A 23,489-nucleotide genomic window follows, 5' to 3' on the forward strand; every position below is an offset into this window, starting at 1 on the left:
ACCAGTTTGGGCCACAAGAGAGACCCCCTATATGTCCAGAGTTTCAACAGGGATCATTAGGAAGACACATTTCCTAAAGTTTTAATGACCTTTTGTTCATTGTACTGCACTAAAACAATTGGTATAATCCATTATCCAGCCAAGTGACCCTCCCTTAAGAGACCTTGGAGATCATGAAGCGTCTTTGTCCCTCCCTCATCAGTTGCAGTTCTTCAGCTGGGTGTTGAAATGCTTGCAGAAATAATGAAATTGATACTGCTATAAATGTCTGTTATTGTTCAGGTATATGTGTGTGTAAGAAAGGGGAAGTTGGAGTAACTACAAGACATTACTGAAAAAAGAAATACGAATAAAAAAAATCCCAATTATTATGTTTTCAAATATTCCCAGTTAAGTCTTTAAAATGTCCAGAGTACCCAGGTACTGCTGTTGAATTTTATAAATTAAATTCATCATTGTCGTGAACACCTGAAATTAAATTCCTCTATTTTCTTTGAACTGGTCTGGAGGAAGAAATCTAATGGGCAAATAGAATCAGATCTAGCTGCAGGGTTTAATAAAATCTAGTTAATCCAAAAAATAAATAAATGCATCTTTTTTTATAGTTTGAATGGACCAAAGCTTTTACATTAATCAGGGTAGACTTGAGGCTTCATCTAATTATTAGAGTTGTCATGACCTTCTTACTACCTTAAATGACCTTCTTTAATCTTTAAAAATATAACGGCACAATGCTCTGCGTCTGATTTATGCTGCACCTTGTGAATAATGTGATACAGACTAAATTGTGGCCTGTGCATGGGCATGCTTAATGTAACAAAGAACAAATCTCTACAGTGAAGTAAAGTTGAGGCGAGCGGTAGTATATGTTGATATTCTGGAGTAGACAGCGGCCCTGTGTGCCCTGTGTCTGCTGCCTAACCTTGGCTTCTCCTGGCTGCTTGGCACTGTGTTGACAGGCTCACTATGTCGAACACAGCTTTCCTTCCTTGTGACAGCTTCCACTGTAGCATCTCTGATCCAAGACAAAAGAGGAGCCCAGAACTTATTAAATGAGAACCTCAAAGTAAAGGAGTGGAACAGACAGGTTCAGGAAACTTTTGCTTTCACACAAATGTTCAAGTTTAACCTTTTAACCAAGAGAAATTACTTTAAAGCCACTGATTTCATCAAGTGTACGTTTTGGTTATTACTGTAAATGTATGTTTCTGCTTTTGGCCGCATTTACAGTAACTAAACCATTAAACTGCATTTTTGCCAAACAGTGACAATCTTTGTCACTGTAAAGCATACTGCCCTGACATAATTGTTGAAGACTGACAGGCATGATACAACTTCCATTTACTGCATTGCCTCTTTGACAAATTCACAGCGTCTAAATTACAGTGATCTTGGTGTCAAGCGATAGAAATGTTTGCAATAAGGAGTCTAATTGTCTAAAGAATATAAATGAATTAAAAATACTGTTAAGTGATATCCTGTTAACCGTTGCCATCCAGTAGACACATCATTGTTTGCAAATCTGCAGTAAGATATAGGGATTCATTTGGCTTTGAAAGCTATAACAAGGTGGATTGATTGTTAGCAGATACCTTCCTACAGATTTTGTTACAGGCCCTACAAGTCCACCCACATGGAAGTTGCATCTTATTTCCCTAATTAGACCTCAGTCCGGTTGGGGCATGTACAGACTGGGCTTGATTGACATCTCTCTACCTGATATTTGCATATTCCTTTTTCACAGAAAACATTTTGAGACGTCACAGAAGGAGAAGCTCAGGTGTTGATCATACACTTTAATAATGGCTTCGTTGTATCATGGGACACGTCGGTAAAACAGAGCCATCCTTAATGTCATAAGTAACACCTGTGCTTTTTTTTATTATAAGTATGCTGTAAAGAAACGGCAAAAGGTTTTGAGGAAAAAAAACCTTTTTTTATTGAGAATTTTATAAATACCTATACAGTATTTTAAGACTGGAAAGTCCCTTCTCTGTCTTTTTTTTCCTTTAGAGATTTAACCCATAATCGCCACTCTGACTGACTGAGCAAGCTGGGCTCCCTCAGCTCTATAACTCACCTGTTCCCTCACACAGGTTGCCCATGGTCAGAGCCAGTAATGCGCCTCCATGCTGTATAAATACATACTGAGGTTTCCTGAAACTTTCCTCGACAAGACACTTTGAGAGCCTCACATATCCTGCCCAGTGATAGCTCTGACAGATATGGAGAGATCGAGGCTGTTGAGGGGAAACTTTGGCCTTGCTGAAAGTTTTAGATGAATGTCAATGTGTTACCTGGACAAAGCAGAATAACCTGCCAGCACCTTACAGGGAAAGAGAGGCTTTTTGATGTATTTTACATAGGAGGAAGGAATGCTGTGAAACATGCCAGCCACACGGGGACCAAAAAAGGAGAATTTAATTCAAAAATCTGGAAGTTTATCCTGTTAACAACATGTAAACCTGTCTCTTACTGTCTTGTAGGAACAGTTGAAACAAAGATAAAACAGAAATAATTGTTTCTGGAGCAAAAGTAGTATGATTAATAGTGGTCAACTGCTATATTATGAACATCCAGACCTCTCAGACGTTCTGTGAAAGGAGGTTTAAAACCTGTTTGCCACTGCCTGTTATTTAATTAAATGTGGCACTATTCACTCATACTGTATCTTGCACGGCGCTGTAATTGTTATCTTTCTTTCGAATATGTTAATTCAATATTTTTTTGTATCCTCTATTTGATTTTTCTCTTTTTAAAATCTAGTCTTAATGCATTGCTTACGTCTTTGAATTGCTTTGCAAGTCTACAATTAACAAAAAGAGAACACGTTTTGTTGTTTTGAAGGCTGTTCCCAGTGTTTTATTTTGTCTCAGTATATTTAAAATTGACTACCTTTCAGGCAAACAAATTAACCACACACTTTTAATTGTGTGGTTAAGGCTTAAGTGTTGATAAGGTTTTGAAACGGCATTTAGACATTAAAGTTGGGGAATGACATTAACTGAGATTACAATATAACGGTTAACTGAATATATGGAATATGAATGTTGGAGGGACCTAGACTCATGGCCTCAGTATTTCTTAAATCTTGTCGTTGAAATCTGCGAAGGTATAAAAAGAAACCGGACACTTTCATGTGGGACCACATGTTGAATGTTATATTGTTTGCTAACATGTGTTTTCTATTTCGGCATAAAATCATTCATGTATATTAAAATAAATAATACAGCTTGCATAATGTGATCTTAAAATAAAATAAATATGGAGTGAACACAGTTGTTTCTAAAAATGGCCCTAAAGGTTAAAAAGGATGCTTGCTGTAATGTGCAACCTAACTAATTTTTACGTTAATAGTGGTGAATTAAATACATTATCCAGTGTAATTAATCAGCATTAGGCCGAATTTAAAGTGTTTACATCCAGGCGGCTTCTAGAAAACTCCATAACATACAGTTGCAGGGACAGGGGAAGAAAAACAATTAAGTCAACATCAACAACAATAATTTGACCAAGAACAAGGTAAATCCAGCTAACATAATGAGTTTGACATTGTTACTTTACATTGACTAGGTTTACATTTTTCGATGGTATTGAACTCTTCCACGAGGAGACGATGGGAGTCACAGAGTCACCTCATTACACCGGGCTGTGTCACCGTGAAATTGAAGAGTCCGATTAGGCTTGTTTTCATCGCTCTGTGCTGTGGCCAATTTTGTCATTCTTCGGGGTGTAATGTAATACATCTCAAGCAAATTGTTTGCGTCCCCTGCAAAATATAAAGTAGCTACGGCAGGGCTCTCCAAATTGTTGGAGAAATATTAGGAATGGATCACAAGTTAATTCCCCCTGCTTCAATTTCCGGGGCGAAATGAAATTTGAATTTACGTGGCTTGGGCTACTGCCACTGAAAGCCTGTGATTTGTTTCAATGACAGGGCCTATTATTGAGGTTGTGCATTGATGTAGACGTACAGTATGGTAATGTCTACCCACCTCAGCCCTAGGTGGGCCGTCTCATTCATGTGATGTAAGCCACTGAGACAAGGAGGAAGCCATGAAGAAATCGGCAATGGGAAGACATATTAATATGGAAATCAGAGGCCGGCTGCATGCTCTGTGTTATGTGTGTGTGTGTGTGTGTGTGAGAGAGAGAGTGAGCATAGACGCAGGCAAGGGTTGCTTACTGCATGCATTCGGCTACTATGGTGGGAAGGTTGAAAGTACAAATAGAAAATATCTGCTCTCAGAAAAGTAGTGTTAATAAGAAATACATGCTTTGGCCTTGCATTACTCAAATAAGCACACACGCACATATAAACATACACAATTTGAACTCATGAGGCCACAACAACCTTGTCTGTTCCACTCGTAGTCAAGATTGATCATACAATAAGTATAGCAAAAGGACGTGTTTATGATTTTACTATTCATGGCTGCAGGCCCACCAGAGACAGCTTATGTTGATGTACTTTCTCTCCATATATTATTTACAAAGAAAGCCTGGGCCTTAATGTGAGCACTAATTAAACGCTGGAGACGGAGGGAGATGACTGGCAGAAAACATCGCAGCATGTGACAGACATCTGGTGGAAGATAAGTGAGCAGGCATTGGCAGAGCCGGGCAGAGCCTTACGGTGGTAGTGGAGTAACGCTGGGGGTCGCGTGAACCTGCACTTGAACCTGACTTTCAAACTCTGTCAATCAAGCTGGCTACAGCTGTCACGGTTCACAGGGCACGGGTGTGGAGGATTGAGGCGTTTGTGTGTGTGTGTGTGTGTGTGTGTGTGTGTGTGTGTGTGTGTGTGTGTGTGTGTGTGTGTGTGTGTGTGTGTGTGTGTGTGTGTGTGTGTGTGTGTATACTGTATGTGAGAGGCTGGATAAGAACCAGTGAGTTTGTGTGTGCATGTTGGTGTATGTGTGTGCAGTTTGTGTTGACTGGTGTGATTATGTGAAGGGCAAGACTGCAATGTAGCCATTTAAAGGAAGATTCAAGTCGAGGAATTAAACAAGTGTCCTGTGTCTGATAGGCTTGACTCGATGTTGACTTTTGGCTGTCAGCCATATAAATGTATCTTGTCCCAACTAGTCTTTTAAATTTCAACTGCTAAAAAGACAATTCATGATACCCTCCTCAGTTAAAAATTCTGTTGGATCTCTGCTCTTATTGGCAGGACTGGCAGGATGCTGGAAAAATCTTTTTTTTAAGTCATTTTTCAAACGGCAAGTTAGATTGATACTATTGAGCCTATGGCCTAAAATGAAATATAGTAACCTTGCTGATAGTGGTGTTATTCTAAATATGATATGATTGCAATGTAATGGTAATTTTAGAGGGACTTAATTCAAAAATGATTGAAGCAAATTTAAAAATCATGCATGCCGATTTGTAAAATGTAAACTCCTACAGTCTTTAAAACCCCCACATTTTTCAAAAACTATACCGCGTTGTTCATTAGCCACTTAGAGATCTCTGAATTTTTTAATTTCAGTTACAATCTGGTGTAACTCAAGAGGACTATATGCAACATCTTTTCGTCACCTTTAGAGGTTTATAAGCTAAAGGCAAAAGATTGCTTAAAGCACATTACTTTAGTGCACTATTTAACCATGTAGTGATAACTGTCTGGGCATTCATTTAAATTCAAATGGTGGATCACTAATTTAACTTTGGCAATGAATGATTCAAATAAACAGCACACTTTAACACAGTCTTCCTGAGACCTAAAAAGAAAAAGCAGCAAATCTTCCAAAAGGGGGAGAAACAGACATTCCCCAAGATGAGGGGACGATTTGGGTTCAAAAATCTTTTTACTGGAAAAGTACTGAAGGAGAAAGAAAGTATAAAAACACACTGCAATTGAGGATACTCTGCCGTCTTTGCAGTACTTGACTTTGCACCAGTCAAAAATTATGAAATCATCTGTTTACCCCCACTGAGCGAAAAATCAAAGACAGATCCCATCAACCTCCTCAACAGCATCCTTTACGCAAACACTCCAGAGGAATATCGATTTATTTCCTCCTGCTGCATCCTGTCCTACCTTATAAATGTACAAGCTATAGAGAGAAAGAGGGAGAGAGACACACAAACATAGTAAGGAAGGCTACTTCTTCAGGTTAGAAGGAGATAATGACGGAGGGGAACGTCCTGGCACATTACAGTAGTCGATATGGTGTAATATTATGATGAGGAAGGTATTTTGTAGATATCCTCCAGGTTTAGATCTTCTATGTGGTTCAGTGTGGTGTGAAGCTCCTCCTTTGAATGCTCTGTGGAGGAGCTACACTTAAATACTCTTTTTTTTTTTTTTTTTTTTTTAAGTGCAAGATACAGTTGAAGTGTATGATTCGGTACTTTCATGAGTTCAGGATTCCCACCGGGACAGGGGGATACAGAGTTTGTCTCTAGCTCGAGGGGACCATTGGGGAGCATATAATATTAGTAAACTGTTTCAAATGTTTTCTTTTGAATTTAAATTGCCTTTGAATAAACCATCCATGGGATAACATTCAAGATGTATGTTTTGTCTTTTAAATTAGCTTTTGTTAAATATTTGTCAGTATAGAAAGTCCAAAGGGAATAAATTATTTTTCTCTTTTTAATTTCTACAAAACTGCAGTCATGTTAACATTAGATATTCTTCCTTACATGTGACGGAGCAGCGTTTCAGTGGGCATTGCTATATATACATATACTGTATTTGTGTGTGTATATGTGTTTATAGGTATATATTCGTGTATCTATGTATATATGTGGGTGTATATATGTATATATGCGTGTGTGTGTGTATGTATGTGTGTATATACATATGACTGTATATATATATATATATATATATATATATATATATATATGTATGTATATATACATTGATAGTGTAGTGACTGGTGGCTCTCTTGAAAAGGGATGTAAGAAAGAAAAAGGAGAGAAACGGTTTGGGTAAAATAGAGAATGACAAAGGGGATGCGAGAAATAGCACATTAGCACTTATGGATTAGCTGCCTCTCATTCCCAGGCCCCGCTGCAGCCCTGCAGATGTGCAGCTCTGACCGCGCAGCCAGCCAGTAGCGGTCATGTCTTAATTAACGAGTAGACATCTGATCAATAAGTGAGGAACGATGGAGGGGGAGACGTGAAAGGTGGAACAGCCTGCACGGTTCAAGGTTTTTGTTTTCCGTGGATGTGGAATAACTTTAGAAATCAATAGCATGGCTAGCTCTGCCACACACTACCTTCTACTCAGGAGAGATACAAAATAATCCCACTTCTGCCTTTTCCTTATGTCTTCTTTTACCCATAACTTTTCTATCATGCAAAACCATTATACAGGTAGATCTGTCACAGTATTTTCAGTGCAATGTGAAAGTGATCCTTGTAAAGCCAGGTTTATAAATGGATGCCCTGTTACAATTCTTAGATTATTCAAAGAGAAATCTACTCTGTTCTTCTACTTGGTAATGTTTGGCATCTTAAGCTTCTCAGGATTTATTTCTGAATGAAATGTGGTTTACTTTTATCGGCAGTTTGGGATTTCATTATGTTTCTCGCAATGGCTTTCAAGAGCCTACAGGTAACAAGCCTCATTCATTAAATGAACCTTGTTGATGATTCATTGCATTACCTTCATTGTTAATTGTTTCTGTGGCATCTGAGCTTGTTCTCTACAGTATGGTTAAGGTGGGGGAAGGTTGAGATTAAGGATGAGGTTAAACAGGATTCATTTTGGATTCAATGGTTTAATTTAACTTTATATAGTTCACGGTGGGCTTTCTCCTTACTGACAACACTATCACAACACTAGACGGTTTTTACAAATGTGATCGCTCAAAATATACACTTATTTTTTAAATTCCCCAAAATTAAATGACTTTATTATCTGATATTATCATTCATCATTGTTTTTTTTTTTCTAATTTCTGAATATATGAAATGACAAAAATCTATTCACAGAACATTTTGGAAATATAATTTAACATTTCTAAAGCATGGCGCTATCCACCCATACAGAGCTGTGACATTCATAACCATATCCACAGGTTAACTGACACTGCACACATCCGGCAGTGTGTAAGTTAATCAGCGTTTGTCGAGTATCCTGGGAATTCTCGGACAGGATGGCCATTCTGTGATAAGGCTTTCGCATTTGGTTGTAGCCAGAAGGCTGCTGAGTCTGGTGGGAACTGTAATAAGTCTCTCTCCGCCCGTCTCCATCACCCTCTTTCAAGTGAGTTACGGATCCACCTCTGGACAGAAATCGTATGTTTATTTTCTTTTCTTTCTCACTGCAAACTTTTGGTGGAAAATTGAATTTGATGCCCAGGGGCAGGATGGAAAATTGGGCAAAATAGCTTATTTTCCTTCCATCCAACCTTTTACTCTTTCTAATGAATGGCAAAATAAGATATCTGTGGGAGATGCTATTCTGCGCTTGAAGGCAAGCCTTGCAATGCAGAACTCATCAATTCATGTTTACAGTGTGAGTTTGAATATTGAATAGTGTGTCTGACTTCAGAATATATATCTCTCTCTGATATGCTTGAATTGTCAGTAACACTTCAAAAACTTGATGTGGCATGTGATCAAAGAAATCAAACATCATGAAGTGTTTTCTGATTTTTTGCCTGTTATGACAGCTCATGTTCAGGGACTGATTTGTTCAGACCAGCATTCAGAGATCATTAAAACATTCTAGAGATGTCTGCAAGTGTGTGTTATTTAAAGCATTAGCTGTTGCTCGCTCAAAAAGGAAACCTCATAGTTACAACCACAAATCTCCTCATTATTAAACAGGGCAAGGCTAAATTTGGAACCACATCCTGGCAATTCTGAATGTTTCCACGTTTCACTGATGTGTCTCTGATGATTACCATTTAATCAGCTGCAAATGCTCTTAATTACAAGATTAGTCTCCTACCAATTAGCCAACATGCTAATGGTTCTAATCTGCCATTGAAGTCGACTGAATTCTAATTAGGGACTAACTGTTTCAATTCACCGAGGGCCCATCTGATGGGTCATTACCAACCTAGTTATCCTCATATAAACCAACTGCAGCAAGCAACACAGGTCCCATTTGCAGTGCAGCTGTAGAGCCTTTACGACCATCATGTGGGCCATTTTCATGCATCATGAAACGACAATGTTTCCACTCCCGGAAACTCACAGAGGCATTTTGATGACTCACTGATGAGTATATTTTACGTTGCAGAGGATATCTGCTTAATTTTACTGAAAATTAAGGTTTAAATTCAGAAAAATGTAAGTAGAAAAGGAGGAGTAAGGTAAAATAAAATAGTCTCTCTTTAAAGCTTCACTTATCCATTTTACACTACCTGCTCAGCATCAAATGGCAGAAAGACAAAGACTTGGTGAAGCAATTGGCAGCTAAAAAGTATTTCTATTTAGTCTTTCTATTTACAGTATATATTTTTCCTTCAGGAGTTTGTGATGACCAGACCACTGCTAAAACGAGAGCAAAAATTGCACTTGGTTTCATCAGGTGACAAGAAGCACGACTCCAAATGCATGCTAATGTTGCTATGCATCTGGTGAAATTATCAACTGTTTCCTATCAAGTCTGCCATAAGGACTTTATAAGCTGATAAAATGTAAATGTCGTGTTAACAGCTTGTTGAGCGTCAAGTGGCAAAAAATCACTTAATGCAGCTCTAATGAAACTAAAGTTGTATGGCATGTGCTTTCAGTTAATTAAACTTATGTATTTATATATTATTATTACATGAACATACGTTTTACTTTGCATTGCAAAAAAAATAAATACATTTTCTTCCTACCCATGCTATAGAGTGAAAATTAGCCACACAAAGGGTTCCCTATGTAAAATACAGCTCACGATTTCTTATAATCATTCATCCAGAAGAACTCAGAAATTATGGACATTTCACTTGAAGAGCCCTTAAATCATCATATAATGAGCAATAAAACTTGAAATTGACTTTGTCACTAGTCACACGTAAGTCATATAAAGTCTATTATCTTCAGGGAGAACAGTAAATCTGTCTGTTTCTATAGCTAATGGTAAAGTACCTAAACCTAATGGATATTTGACTTTTTGACATAAAGGAGATATATAATGCTCATATTCGGGGCTCATACTTCTATTTAGGTTTTTTAACTCAAACATGTTAAAATGCTTCAATGTTCAAAAACATACGTGTGTTCTTATACTGTCTAGCTTAATATACCTGTCTAAAACACTCTGTTTAAGTGCTTGAATAAGAGTTAAAAAATATGGTGCACCTCTGCAAAGGAAGTTTACAAGCTGTGAGTGGAGATACTCCACTCCCTGTATATTCTAATAAGCCTGCATGTGACATAGAAAGGGGAGCCAACTCTGAAAGGCCTGTTGAATCACATGTTTTCTGATTTAGGCAGCCCACAAAAAACTGTGTTGACTTATTTCACAGTTTGTGGGTTGGTAGGCACTCCAAATACCTGATTGTATGTGCACAGGCACTTAAAAAGTGAGTCTTTCGTGATATGTCCACTGTAGTTGTTTACATCAGACAATAAAAAGCTCACTTTTACAGTTCTATATTGTCCATGTTTTGTATCCTTACTAGCTTTTCTCAACTGTCTTTTGTCCTTTGTCCTATCAGTCCCCTGTATTGTGTGAAGACAGATAATAAACTAAACTGAAATGGTTTAAATTGGGCAAGAAAAAAACAAAAGAAACAGTACACATATCATTATATATTACTCTGTTTACAACCTTGCAGCTGACCTCTGCTTGCAATTCAGGAGGCTGGTGTATATTGCAATTGGAAAAGTGTGTTTTAATTGTTGATGGAGATATATGTAGATGTAATACAACTTGGAAAAGCTAATTGATTATAATGAGAAAACTTGGGTAACTAAGTTAACTAACTGAAGTTAAATAAAAACATTTCAAAAAGTCGTAGAAATGATAAAAAAAAAAGAAAAAATCGATGTTTTTATTTATTAAACTGATGGTGTTTTAAAACAAACAAAAAATGCAACAAAAGTTCAGCTCTCCAGAATTGATGTGCTACCTGACCCAATAATTGTTAAATCCTGTTTTGGGTTATGAAAAGTCTGTGGAATCTTGATGTTGGTCAGTAATTAAAAATGCAGAGAGACATGCATTAAAACTCTTCTCTTCACCTCGGCTCACAGGAGTAAATCTCAGCTCTCTGTCCTTGTCAAGTTAGGGTTATAATAAGTAATTTAGGAGAGTAGAGTTCAGCATCTGCTAAGGCTGCTTCTTTTTTTCCTGATTCAGACTTATTTTAGAAACAGAATTTTGGGCTGGGTTGAACTTACTCTGTCTGGGCCACCAAAACACTTTGGATGCTCCGTGACTAAAAGTGCAAATATTGCTAGACTAAAGGTAAAGAAAGGATGGAATTGAAGCTTCTTTCCTTTGCATTTCAAAATGTTAATCAGTAATGTAATGTGCCAATTTACTTAATCAGGAATCCTTCTTATCAAAATGCATTCATAGGCCCAATACCAATGTTGAAACTCAGAGACTCACAGACTTGGAAGTACATGTCCGCAAAGTCTCTTTGAAAATGAGCTTTCAAGAGCTGTCCCATTGTCAACTGTCATAAACAGTTTGAAGTCAGGATTTCTTAAGACTTACCCACAATTCATAGATTGACTTGACGTAAAGTTCAAACCCTCAATTTTATATAAAATGTTCTGGCGTCGGTGTGCTCTCATTCCCATTTATTAATTAATTTGAGCCCCTTAGGGTTCGGGGCTTAAGGCCTTGGGGGCGACATTGGGATTTGGCCGTTGACTTCCATTCATGTTTAGACTGTGGCAGTTAACTTTTTCCTTCGGTTGATGGTGCCTTCGCAAATCATAATAAGCAGCACTTGTGAAGACCCTTTGTAGAAATTAGATAACAGTTATGTTAGATTTTGTTGCACTTGAGCCAGACCATAAGAACAATTCCAAGAAGGCGCAACTTTTACACCAAAGACAGAAAAAGTAGGTTGGTCTATACCAGGGGTGTTGCCATGTACTAAAGAGAAGCCACAGTCTGTAGACTTTCATCCCAGCTGATCACCTCAGCAGGGGATTTCACTGATGAGCTCTTCCCCTCTACTTGAAGTAGTGCTAATCAGTGTGTGGTGTCTTTGTAGGGAATGGAAACCTACAAACTCTTGGTGCTCAATAGCACATGGTTTACCGCCCCCAGTTAATACTGATGATCTGTGCCCATTGTAATGCCATAAATTCTATCAATCCATCCGTAACATCAGTCAATATTGATCTGGCACTATCCAATTCTGAGGACTACAGGCATTGAAGGAGTCGATACAGTTCCTCATCACACCTACTACTACTAAAAAGTAATTCCTCTGACAAAGGCCAGTTTTAGTTCACAGGAATATTTGAGGCTGTTTTGGGGAAAGACCTTCACATACGTGAAAAATCTTATCTCAAAATGTTTGAGTAAGGATTTGAACCCTACAGGTTTAGACATTAAGGATACACCCAGTGGTTTCTGGTGAGGACACTGCATGTCAACAACCAGCAAACTCCTTTTTAATAGGTTAAAAATGTATAAAGAGTAACAATCTACAAACTGAAGCTGCTTTTAAATAAAGCTTAAGCACCCAAACTATAGTACAATCAGACTTGATTTTGTTTAGAAGAAAAACTAATAAGAAATATAGGTGGGTCTTACCTGCCCTGCACTTTGATGTCAGATATGGCATAGAAGTATCTGGAGAGGTTATTCTCATCCACCATGGTGGCTCCAGTGGCTGGCTTCAGCAGCTTAATCCTCAGATCAGTGATGGTGAAGAAGTCCCTCAGGTTCTTGGTGGTATCCAGCTGGCCGTACAGCGATGCCATGTTGTGTAGCCGAGGCCCGGCAAAGAGGGCAAAGCGGTCCTTTATCTCAAAACGTACTGTCTTGTCGTTCTTCCACACATAGCCCCGGGAGTAGTCCTCAGTGCAGATGATATCCAGCAGGGTTCGCTGGGTGAGGTCGTTGGCCGTCTTGGGTTCCATGGTGAATGCGTCCAGGCAGTCGGTGGCATAGAACTGGTACGGGATCCAGGTCCTGCCGTAGTCGAGGGACTTTTCCAGGACCATCTGCTCCGGTCGGCCTGACTCAAAGGTCAGTACGATGTCATCAGTCAGCTCGATGGTTTTGTTCCACGACAGCGTGATGTTAACCTGGAGGGGCTTTGGGTATTTCTTCCATGAGCTGGACTGCCAAAACGTTGTGGGGTTGCGACCCTCAAAGTCAAACATCAGCTCTGGAGGATGAGCCAGCTCCTCGGTGGTGGCGTCACATTCATTGTTGCACATATAAGGATTCTCCTATAAAGAAAACGGGTAAATGCACACATGTAAGTGCACATTGCAGTCATAAAATGATCTGTGTACGATGTGTAATATGTAGTATGGTGCAATTCTTAGATACTATATAGTTCCAATTTTTGAAAACTAACTTTGAGTGATAATTTACAAAATACAGTATTTAAAGTGCAATGCGCAAAATAAAGAGTAAGTAGTTTAGATTTGGATTGAATTCAGGGATACTAGCCCATACAATATGAAAAGAAATGGGCACCCAGTGGGGGTTATTTTAAACCTCACTTGGTGCCTCATTTTCAAATATTATTTAAAAAATATATATCTTCATAACATTGAAAATCATAACTTGTGGTGAGACTAAGTGCTGCTTGTCTTATATAAAAAGGTATCAATTACCAAAGTCAAATAAATATATATAGCTATTCAAGAAATACACAAAAGTTAACAGTTAAACAATAATTATAAGTCTTTGGTCTTAATTATATTTTGTGTTAGACTGCTTGACTTCATGTTAACATAAACTAACTAATGTAAGTTTTATGAATGGTTGTGAAAAATATTAGACATCAAGGCCCACGCTGAACATATCTGAAATAATAAGCAGTTTTTCGTTGTGCAGGAAGAGTTTTGTCCATTTAAAAATGACAAATGACTAAAGAAACTGACAAACTGCACTCTGTAGTTTGAGGAAGGGAAGTTAAGCAACTGAAATGTCGAAAAAGGTACTTAAATATTTAGCTTTGCATAAAATATTCACAGGAAAAGTGGAACACTTGTTAGTTATGTAGCTGCTTGCTGTTGTAGTCCCACCCTACCGATTACAAACCCTAAAGCATCTCCCAGGTCAGCTCTACACTCTAAAGGTTATTTGCTTTCCCGGTGCCTCTTTGGCTCATCATCCTATCATGATTCCACCACCGTACTCAATAGCACTTCTATCACATTCAAGCCAATGTGTACTTTATAACCTGCACAAGCAATGTTGGCTCTAGAGCTGCAGGAGACTGTGACCCTCTCATTATGATGACACTGTGGATCCCATATTCTCCTTCAGCGCCATTCCAGCCTGCACTGCCACCCAAGTTTCCAGTGTAATTGATATTCCTGTGTGGTGTTTCAGCCGAGATGGGAATGGAATCCCGATGAGTGTTTCTTATGAAACACGCAAAAGGACATGCATTTTTCATGGGCCTGTGTCTGCTCTATAGACATCCACCGAGTCTGGATGTTTTTGTGGGTGTTAGTGGGGAGAAAGAGGAGCTCTTGATGTGTTTGTGTTTGTTTGTGGGAGAGAGAGAGCGCTCTGAATGTGTTTGCTTGTGTGCGCACATGCTGTATATATCCCTGTGTGAGTGAGTGAATGGCAAAGAGAGAGAGAAAGAGAGAGAGCTGAAACGGAGCCAGAGAGCTCAAGACACACTCCAATTGACATTCCTCTCACCTCTGCTCCAGGAACAATGAGGTTAAGTGCAGATGAGATTCAGATCAACTGTAAAGCGGTTCGATAATCAGCAATCATCCGACACTCTACACGCAAAATTATCTAAAGGTGAGAAGAGCGCTATCTGCAACATTACTCGCTTATCTCTCTGGTATTGGCGTGCATTCAACGGAGACTGCCACTTTGTCGGGTGAAGATCACTGGCAGGAATACTGATAAGCAGACGCCATTATATTTTATTTGAAAAGACCAATGGCCGCTCTTTGTCTTTGTCGTTTTTGTTACCCAGCAAAAGAAATGTTTTTGACGTTTTATCTTCTTCACAGTTAGATGTTCGTACGACTTCCCTGTTTTAAGATACAAATCTTCTTGGTCCATTTTATTTCCTGTGGGACTCTGATATGCTATCAGCTCCTCAGCTATAGTAGAGGTGATAACTATAAGTTGTAGAAGAACAAGACTGAGGGATTGTGGTTCACTGCTGAGATGGCGCAAAGGAGCATTGCATGATCCAATTAGGAGGGTAATGAGTGTTATGCTGCTAAGACAGAGTGAGAGCATGAGAGAGAGTGGGAGGTAGAGAGAATATAAAACAAGCACACCGTTTGTGGTTCTTTAAAGGAAGATCAGAGTCTCTAAAAGTATTCTCCTCTCACGCCCATGCACACCCACACACATGCAAAGCCAACATGAAGCTTGACAGGCCACGCGGAAAGAAGAAATGCAGAAAGTGAGATCTGAAAGAGAGAGTTAAGGTGTTGTAGGAAAACACGTTGGCTGCCTGAGTTTGACCACAGGGCCAATAAATTGCTTTATGGATCAAAGAAATAAGGGTTCCAAACCTTGAAGGGCTGAAGTTCTTCCTTAGAATTTATATTTCTGAAGAACCCATTTTTGAAGAAGGGTTTTTCAAGGGTTCCTTGTTAGACTAAGATCCAATTAAGAACCCTTGTCATACAAAGCCTTTTCGGGAGGAAATCTTCAAGGATTATTGAAAGCATGGATGTTAAAAGGGAACACCAACAACCCAGCAGAACCAAACAGTGGGGTTCTAGACGATACCGTTATAAAAGCAAAACCATTAAGGGTTCTCCTATGAGGACATGCCACAGAATCCTATATGGTTAGCTTTCACCTTCATTTCTTAGGGTGTACCAGTGTCAACTGTTTGTCAATGATGTGTGATGAGGCTTTTTATATTCCCCACTTGTGCTTGGACAGCATGGAGGTCTGCTCAGAGCGCAGACCTTGATGGTACATGGAGAGCAAGAGAGGGAAAGAGACACAGACGGTGTAAGAGAGAGAACGATTTTGCTGTTGTCATTCAAGAGCATGAATTTTCCCTTATATTTGTTTTATTTGTTGTCACGGTTAGGTTTGAGGCAGCAGCAGGGTGGCTGCCTTGCATCTTCTGAAATGGGAGCCTTATTCACAGACGATATAAAGAACCCAGACCGCAGCGTCCGAGGCTAATGAGAAAAAACAATTTCCTGCCTAAACAGTGGGAAGCACAGTAAATAGAAGTTTTGAAAAGAGAGAAATTTGCTTCATCACGCCTCGAGAAGAAGTGTTTAGAGACCAGTAGAAAGGAAATCATAAATTCAATCCCTAATCATTCCCTTATTGCCTGCCTCAACTTCAGGCCTTCAGGGAAGTGATCATTCTAACTGTTCACATGTGGGAGCTGGCTGGGAACAAACCTTTCATAAAAGCCCCTTCCATCATAAATAACACTCAATAATTTGAAGGCACTTTTCCAATCTAACATTAAGTGGCATGTACAGTATTTACTTTCTCCCCAAAAAGGCCCAGCATACTGGAATTATTTTCAAACAGCCCAGTGAAGCTGGAATGATAGAGACTAAGACAAAGGTTTGGACCTTTCATTGGATTTCCTGTGGTGGTTATTTAACAACAAAAACAGTGCCTTATGAAGATCAATACCTTCTGTGGTCATTTAAGACCCAGGGCTTCAGTATTCTGCTGCCAGGCAGCTATTGAAAAACAATAAGCTCTCTTAGCTTGATCCTTACCTCAGATCACGGCTGTGGAAGAAAGAAATAGTCTGCAGAGAATTAGAAAGAAACCAGAGTTTTGTACCAAAATGAGATATCGACCAATTGACAAAATGTGACCAGCCCTTACAAAAGAATTGCTGCCATGAAAGTATATATATATATATATATATATATATATATATATATATATATATATATTTAGACATTTTAAGATTTATTTCATGTCCTGAAATATTGTGAATCTGTGTTTTGATCAAAGCAGCTTGCTGATGTGCATAGACTCATCCACTTTATTATAATTACTAATGCTAGTACCATATCACAGAATAACTACACTTATATAAATTTATGATAATATATGTATGGCATATCATTCTTATGCCATGCTACTTTATTTAGTTATTATGTTATCTCATATAAATCATATAAGGTATGTTGAGTATTAAATGGGCAAGTGCATATGAATAAAGACCTGTTATGTTGTTATGAGGAGTCCCACACAGTGGGGCTTTCTAAAGTCTAAGAAAATAACCCTGGTGATGTCATGCTGATGTCATCAGGGTAACTCAACCTGAGCTACACATTTATATGATCCATCTTACATTTTTATTATATGTGTCACCTCTCCAATAATTTTAGTCTCAACACCATACCAGATGTTTTTACGCTACATATTCTACTTTATTCTGCTCCAGGTTTGTAAGTTTAAAGGTTCTCCATTAGGTCAGGTCATATCAGTCAAATATTCTCCTTAGTCTACTCCTATTGACATTACATACAGTGCTGCAGGCTTCTAATGGCCTGTCTCTTCTTAGTATTGCTGACATCTCTATTGCCACCATAGCTGCTGGGTAACGTAGCCCAGCTGGTTTCTATCAGTGCTATACGATCTGTCCGGGGGCAGTGGCTTAGTGCAGGAGGCCTGAGCAGCAAGTCTGTGGCTGGTCACAGCTAATGATGTCCTGATCTCTGCAGCCTATAAGGTCAATCCAATATCAGGGTGTCACACAAGAACAATGAGCAGGAGAGAGGGAGAGACAGAGACTTGAGCTGGAAATGTGCATCCAAATGTCATTCAAAGCATGCGGGACATTCAGGTGTACAGATTGTCACGAAGGCTCAGTGGATGTTTAGATGTAATTTCACGGTTGTATTCAATAGTTTGATGGTTTCTATTAGATTAATTACTGAACCGCGACCAAACAAAAGACAAACACACAGAATATATCTGTTGCACAACGATTATATCAATAAAATCTTTGAGATATTGACACAAAAAAAGTACTAAAAAGAACATTAATTGATGTTTTCTCTCCTAAATAGGCTGCACTGACAAAACCTACACAAACAACCTCGAGGTTTGTGCGTATATAGACATTATACAAAAATCCATGCAAACACAAAACACACAAACACGCATGCACACACACACACACACGATGATGTGGCGTGAAGCAGATGTTTAAATGAGTGACATATGGCCTGTGAGATTTACAGAATGCTCAACCTCTCGTTGATGTGCCTTTTGACACAGGATGTGGCTCAGCAGATAAATTCTCTGTAGTACGACAGCTCCAGTTGAAGGATGTGTGCAGGCAATCCAACCAATCAGTTTAGTTGACAGATTTCTGGACTTAAAGCTCAGATCACAGATTGAACTCACCACAGTTTTCTACTAAAGCCATCTATTTTAAGGCAAGCTTGTTATTTCACCATTGTGACATTTTACTATGCGCTCACTGCTTTGTTTCTATGCAAATTACTTTGTGACTAACAATTTTGCTCCGTTAATGCTTTTAGATAGGAATTTAGCTTGACTTTATTTGACTGATGCACCATTTTATAGGAAAAAGGTCCACAGCATATAAAGAGTTCATTCAGTACATACATAAGCAGTTCAGTCAGAAGCCACAACACTGGAAGGGTATAATGATGACAATTATACAGCGCAGTTTGTCAGCAGTCATAACTGTGGGTCAATCAGATAATCACTCATTTAATTTTGATTTGTTCTTCATGTGCCAGTTTCCACCAACCTTCTCGCCTACACTACACATGCAAAATATACTTTGCAGAAGGATGAGATGTTTGTTTAGGATTAAAATTAATGGCAGTTCATTTCTAATGCAAAAGTGCTTTTCAGGAATCTGAAGTTGATGATGGTAACAATGATGACCTGTACATCCATCCTCTCTCACTCGTTATTCTATTCTATTACTCTCCTACCTGACGAGGTTATTACAGCTCTGTAGCGTTGCATTAATTGCATTTTCTCACCAACATAATGCACTATTAATACAGTTTTGTATTACAATACATTAATAAATAATTAAAATGCACTAGATACAATTCTAGAAATATTTTAAAATGCTAACCATGATTTGAATTATTAAAGACCTTAGACTTTGAAGGATAATCCCAATTAATACGACTTGAATATGGTCATTTTGACACACCAGAGCAATAGCTGAGATTGAGGGACGCATTGGTACATTTGAACAAAAAAATTTGATGTGGAAATCACAAGAGGTCAGACAATCTGAAAGGTTGAACACAGGCCAACAGTTTAAAGAATCACCACCTGAACATGGATCTTTCTCTTCCTTGGCTGACATGGCGGCTGTTTAGATTTGTTTGCTCAACACATTTCCACACATCCACACATACTGATATTACTGATACTGACTTTCCGTGTTTGTTTTGTTTGATAAATGTAGTTATTTATTACTTTGCACTCGTCTGGTCTCCCATTGATGTTGCAGCCATTGAGCCGGGCTGTAACAGCTCCAAACCAGTTGATGGAAACGCATCTACTTCGCATCTCTTTTTTTGCGACATTTGAAAAAGTTTGCTTAAAATTAATTTGACAATCGAATGAAAACACAGCTACTGTGAAACATACAGTAATATAACATTAAAGAGTGACCTGTGTGTACTTTACTATGTGCTGAGTAGCTTCCTGGCTACAGAGCCTCTGTGGCTGCGAGAGAAGTCATTCCCAATGGACCCGAGGTGTTGCTACATTAATCAGCCCATCATCCTGCTCGGCCTTACACCTCCTAACCTGCCGCATGACACCTGCAGACCTGTCGCTGGCCCAAACCCCCTCTGTCACACCTCCAGATGTCCATCCTCATTCATGGAGTGCACCGGAAGAGAATTTGACAAATGAAAGATACCACTCGTCTGTGATTCAGTGTTCAGGGAGTTGATCCAGGAAAACAAAAAATGACCATTATTTGAGCTGAAGCACCACAAGCCCATTTTAAGACCACAATAAAATCTTCACCTTTCAACAGTGTAAAAAAATAAATAAAGGCAGCTCTCTATGCCCTGCACTCACATAACTGAGGATGATACGTTTGTGGTGATTCACAGAAGCCAGGCCAAAAAGGGATGATATCAAGGTGGATCTCGTTTCGGCTATTTTAGAAGAGGGAATGCTCAAGTGTAGAGCAAACACAGGGACTGGGTGTTGATCCTTTCAGGGCTCGGTATAAGCCCTGACGGAAAAGACAGCTGAGATGAGCCATGGTGAGATATTGGGAGAGTCAGAGCTTTGGCAGAAACTCAATAGAGCTTTAATGACCTGCAGTCACGGCCAGCAGTGGCTCACAACAGAGCCAGGCTTTTCATTCTTCTGACCTTCAGAGGAATGAAGGGCAGGAGGATTGCTCATCTGACCTGTGAGTCATATCACATCTGAGGTTCAAGGGTTATGAACGTCTGAGACCTGACAACAGATAGTGGCAAATCAATATCATGCATGTACTGGCTAAAGAGCACTTTTGTGCACTTTTCTACCATTCCAGGTAACCATTGGCTAATATTAATTTCTATTTAGTATGAAAGTCTATTAGCCCAAACGTGCTTGAGTAATCTAATCAAGCTGGCTGTTCTCATACATTATAATTAACGATAGAAAGTAAAGCAATTCAAATGTATATAAAACCTAAGCAATCAATTTGTATCCATCCACGTCATCCTGAGCCAGGACAGGTTACGCAGTATAAAGAGTAGTTTAAGAGTGACACAAATCACGGGACTTTCACGCAAAAGGTAGCTGTTCGTGTCCTGTGTAAAACCAGAAGTCAACGTTGACTTCTTTTCCACGTTACTTCCGTACTTAAGTAACGCCACTAACATAGGCTTGCACAGCAAAACTGATTGCTTGTGTTGCTTGAAATTGATAGGAAAACTCACGGAAAAAAACACAATCCCTTTTCTTAAGGTATCATATGAACCGTTGTTTAAGGATTTGTTGAATCTATTGGATGCCAACCTGGGGGTCATCTGTATAAGGAATAAGATATAAGATAATTTAACACAGAATTATGTTTTTATAAATTGGTGCCATAGAGGTCAGTATATTCTGACTTTTAGTCTCTAGTAAGGGTCAAACTTTGACCCTGTAACCATAGCTCGCCATATGTTTGTGATTTTTAGGTAAAACTTGCAAAAACACAGCAGTATGTTCCTCTACGTGTCTTGTGTGAGGCAGGCAACAAAATAAAAAAATATGCATCAAGTGGTTCAATAAACAGCACATCAGAGGGTGCAGAGGTGGCTGTAACTGTTGATCAAAACAAAAACACAAACTTTTCCTTGCGCCCATGTTCTGATTTACCACATGGCAAGCACTCCACCCCCTTTAAGGACTGCAGTTCAGCCAGTCTGGGCTTTTTGAAGTGCGCTGCTTGGCAAATCAACCGCGCCGCGATCCAGCCTTGATTGGGATTCACAGGACGCCAGTAGACGAGGGGGAAACGCACTCCACATTAATTAACACCTGGCCTCATTATCTCTCCCACTGGGGTAAATTTAACACCGCCTTATTATCAGGGGGTAGGGTGGTGGACATTCATGTGTGTGTGTGCGTTTGCCTTCATGTGTGAAAATCTGTGTGTTTCCATATGGAGAACTGAATCAAAGCCATGTCTACATGTGTATTTGTTGTTTTCTGTGTATTTGTGTTTATCTGCTTGTGAGCATACCTGCATATTTTCCTCTGTATTAGTGTGTGTGTGTGTGGCTGCATGTCTCTGCACGTGGGAGCTTGGTTGTATGTGGGATTAGATTCCCTCTGATGTCAGGATTCAATAAAACGCTTTAACATTGCTATAATGAGAGGATGTTTAATTCTCTTTGCTTCATCTCTCCCTTTTTGCGGCGCTCTGTATTCCAGAGCAGCCTCTGGATGAAACGCTGCCTGCTTGTGTGGTAAAAAATGATATCTCTCTCTTGTCAAGATACTTTAGAGAGAATACTTAACAGGGGCAGATATGTGTGTAAAATAAACACATCAGATTAATTATACAAGCATCTCTTTTGATCCTGTAGAGATGGAGCATGGCACTAACAATGCCAGGGTTGTAGGTGTGCGTCTCATTGGCTTTAGCTGTGATGGAAATATTTGTTTTTTCATCTTTTAATCCATTTAACAAGATTAATATGTAAGACGTATAAAGGGTTTTTGTTTTGATCATACTGCACAGTCTTTGAGTATGTTGTCTAACATAATGGCTGTGAAAAGGTTTCATATCTATCACCTGTTTACATAAAGTTTTTTGTCATCATGGCCAATGTCATATGTGAAATCCTTATTTTTTTGTTGATATTAATGGCCAAGTGATTAGCAAAGGAAGTGGATTTTTGCTTAGCAAGCAGACTTCTGTGTGTACTAAATCTTGATTGTCATTGATCACATCAAGTGTAACAATATACTATGCAGCCCAGCATTGATCACACAAACCAACATTTCTTGATTCTTCTATTTCGTTCCTATAAAACATAAAGAAAACAAAAGTGTCATCCATTTGTTACCCCAGAATGCCTCCTTCCAAACAATACGCTGATAAAATATTCTAAAATCATTGCATTATTGATTTTTGACTCTTGCTATTTTCATATAAGCAGCTTTTAAAACACATCAGTCTGCCGCTGAGGGATTCTAAGTGCTCTCTCAGTGAGGGGAAAATCAGAGGACGCACTTTTACAATGAGATTCAGGGGTCATCGCTGCGAAATTGATAGAAACTGGGATGAAATTGAGAGAGCGAAAGAAAGAACGTGAGACAGCGAGAGTGAAATTGCGGCATTGTTCATCAGTGTGTTAGCTCATAGTGTGTCAACTCGTCCTCCATCTTTTCAATCTGCATAGTTATTAGAGGCTTTTATTAATTTGAAATGCCAAAGTGAGGAATAAAGCATTACTGAAATGTCACCCTTTCACTGAGCATGATAAAATCCCACCAGTCACTTTTGGAAACAGGCATTCTTCCCATCTGCACTTTCATCCCTGCATCTCTCCCTCACCCTAACTACCGCAGTCTCTTTAAGTCTCTCTCAGAGATCGATACGGCCTGACACCATGATGACTGGGTTTCCTAAGGAGAGGAGGGTCACAACAGTTGACTGTCATCTCGCCATTACTTCTCTCTTTCAAGTCTTGCCCCCTTCGACTCAGCTCATGCTTTCTCAAAATAAAAATGAATACAAATACATAAAATTCAGCCACACTTGACCTTTTCATAAAAACACAGCCAGCGTTTTGACTTCTAGGGAATTCTAGAGGGAACACAGTACAAAGTTGATGGGCTGCACATATTACAGTAATACCTTCAGGGTATAGTTCAACAGTTTGGGAAATACGCTTATTTGCTTTCTTTCCAAGATTAAGATGAGATCAATCTCATGTCTGCATGT

General features: G+C 39.0%; 1 protein-coding gene across 1 annotated transcript in view; it reads right to left on the reverse strand.

The window, feature by feature from the left end:
• Nucleotides 1–23,489, reverse strand: part of LOC129089209 (netrin-G1-like) — a 48,722-nt gene that overhangs the window by 14,901 nt on the left and 10,332 nt on the right. Inside the window, exon 2 of the mRNA XM_054596600.1 lies at nt 12,686–13,329. Coding sequence (XP_054452575.1) covers nt 12,686–13,329 — 644 coding nt within the window. The remainder of the gene's footprint in view (nt 1–12,685; nt 13,330–23,489) is intronic.

This window comes from Anoplopoma fimbria, chromosome 3 (genome assembly GCF_027596085.1).
Source record: "Anoplopoma fimbria isolate UVic2021 breed Golden Eagle Sablefish chromosome 3, Afim_UVic_2022, whole genome shotgun sequence".
Taxonomy (NCBI): Eukaryota; Metazoa; Chordata; class Actinopteri; order Perciformes; family Anoplopomatidae; genus Anoplopoma; species Anoplopoma fimbria.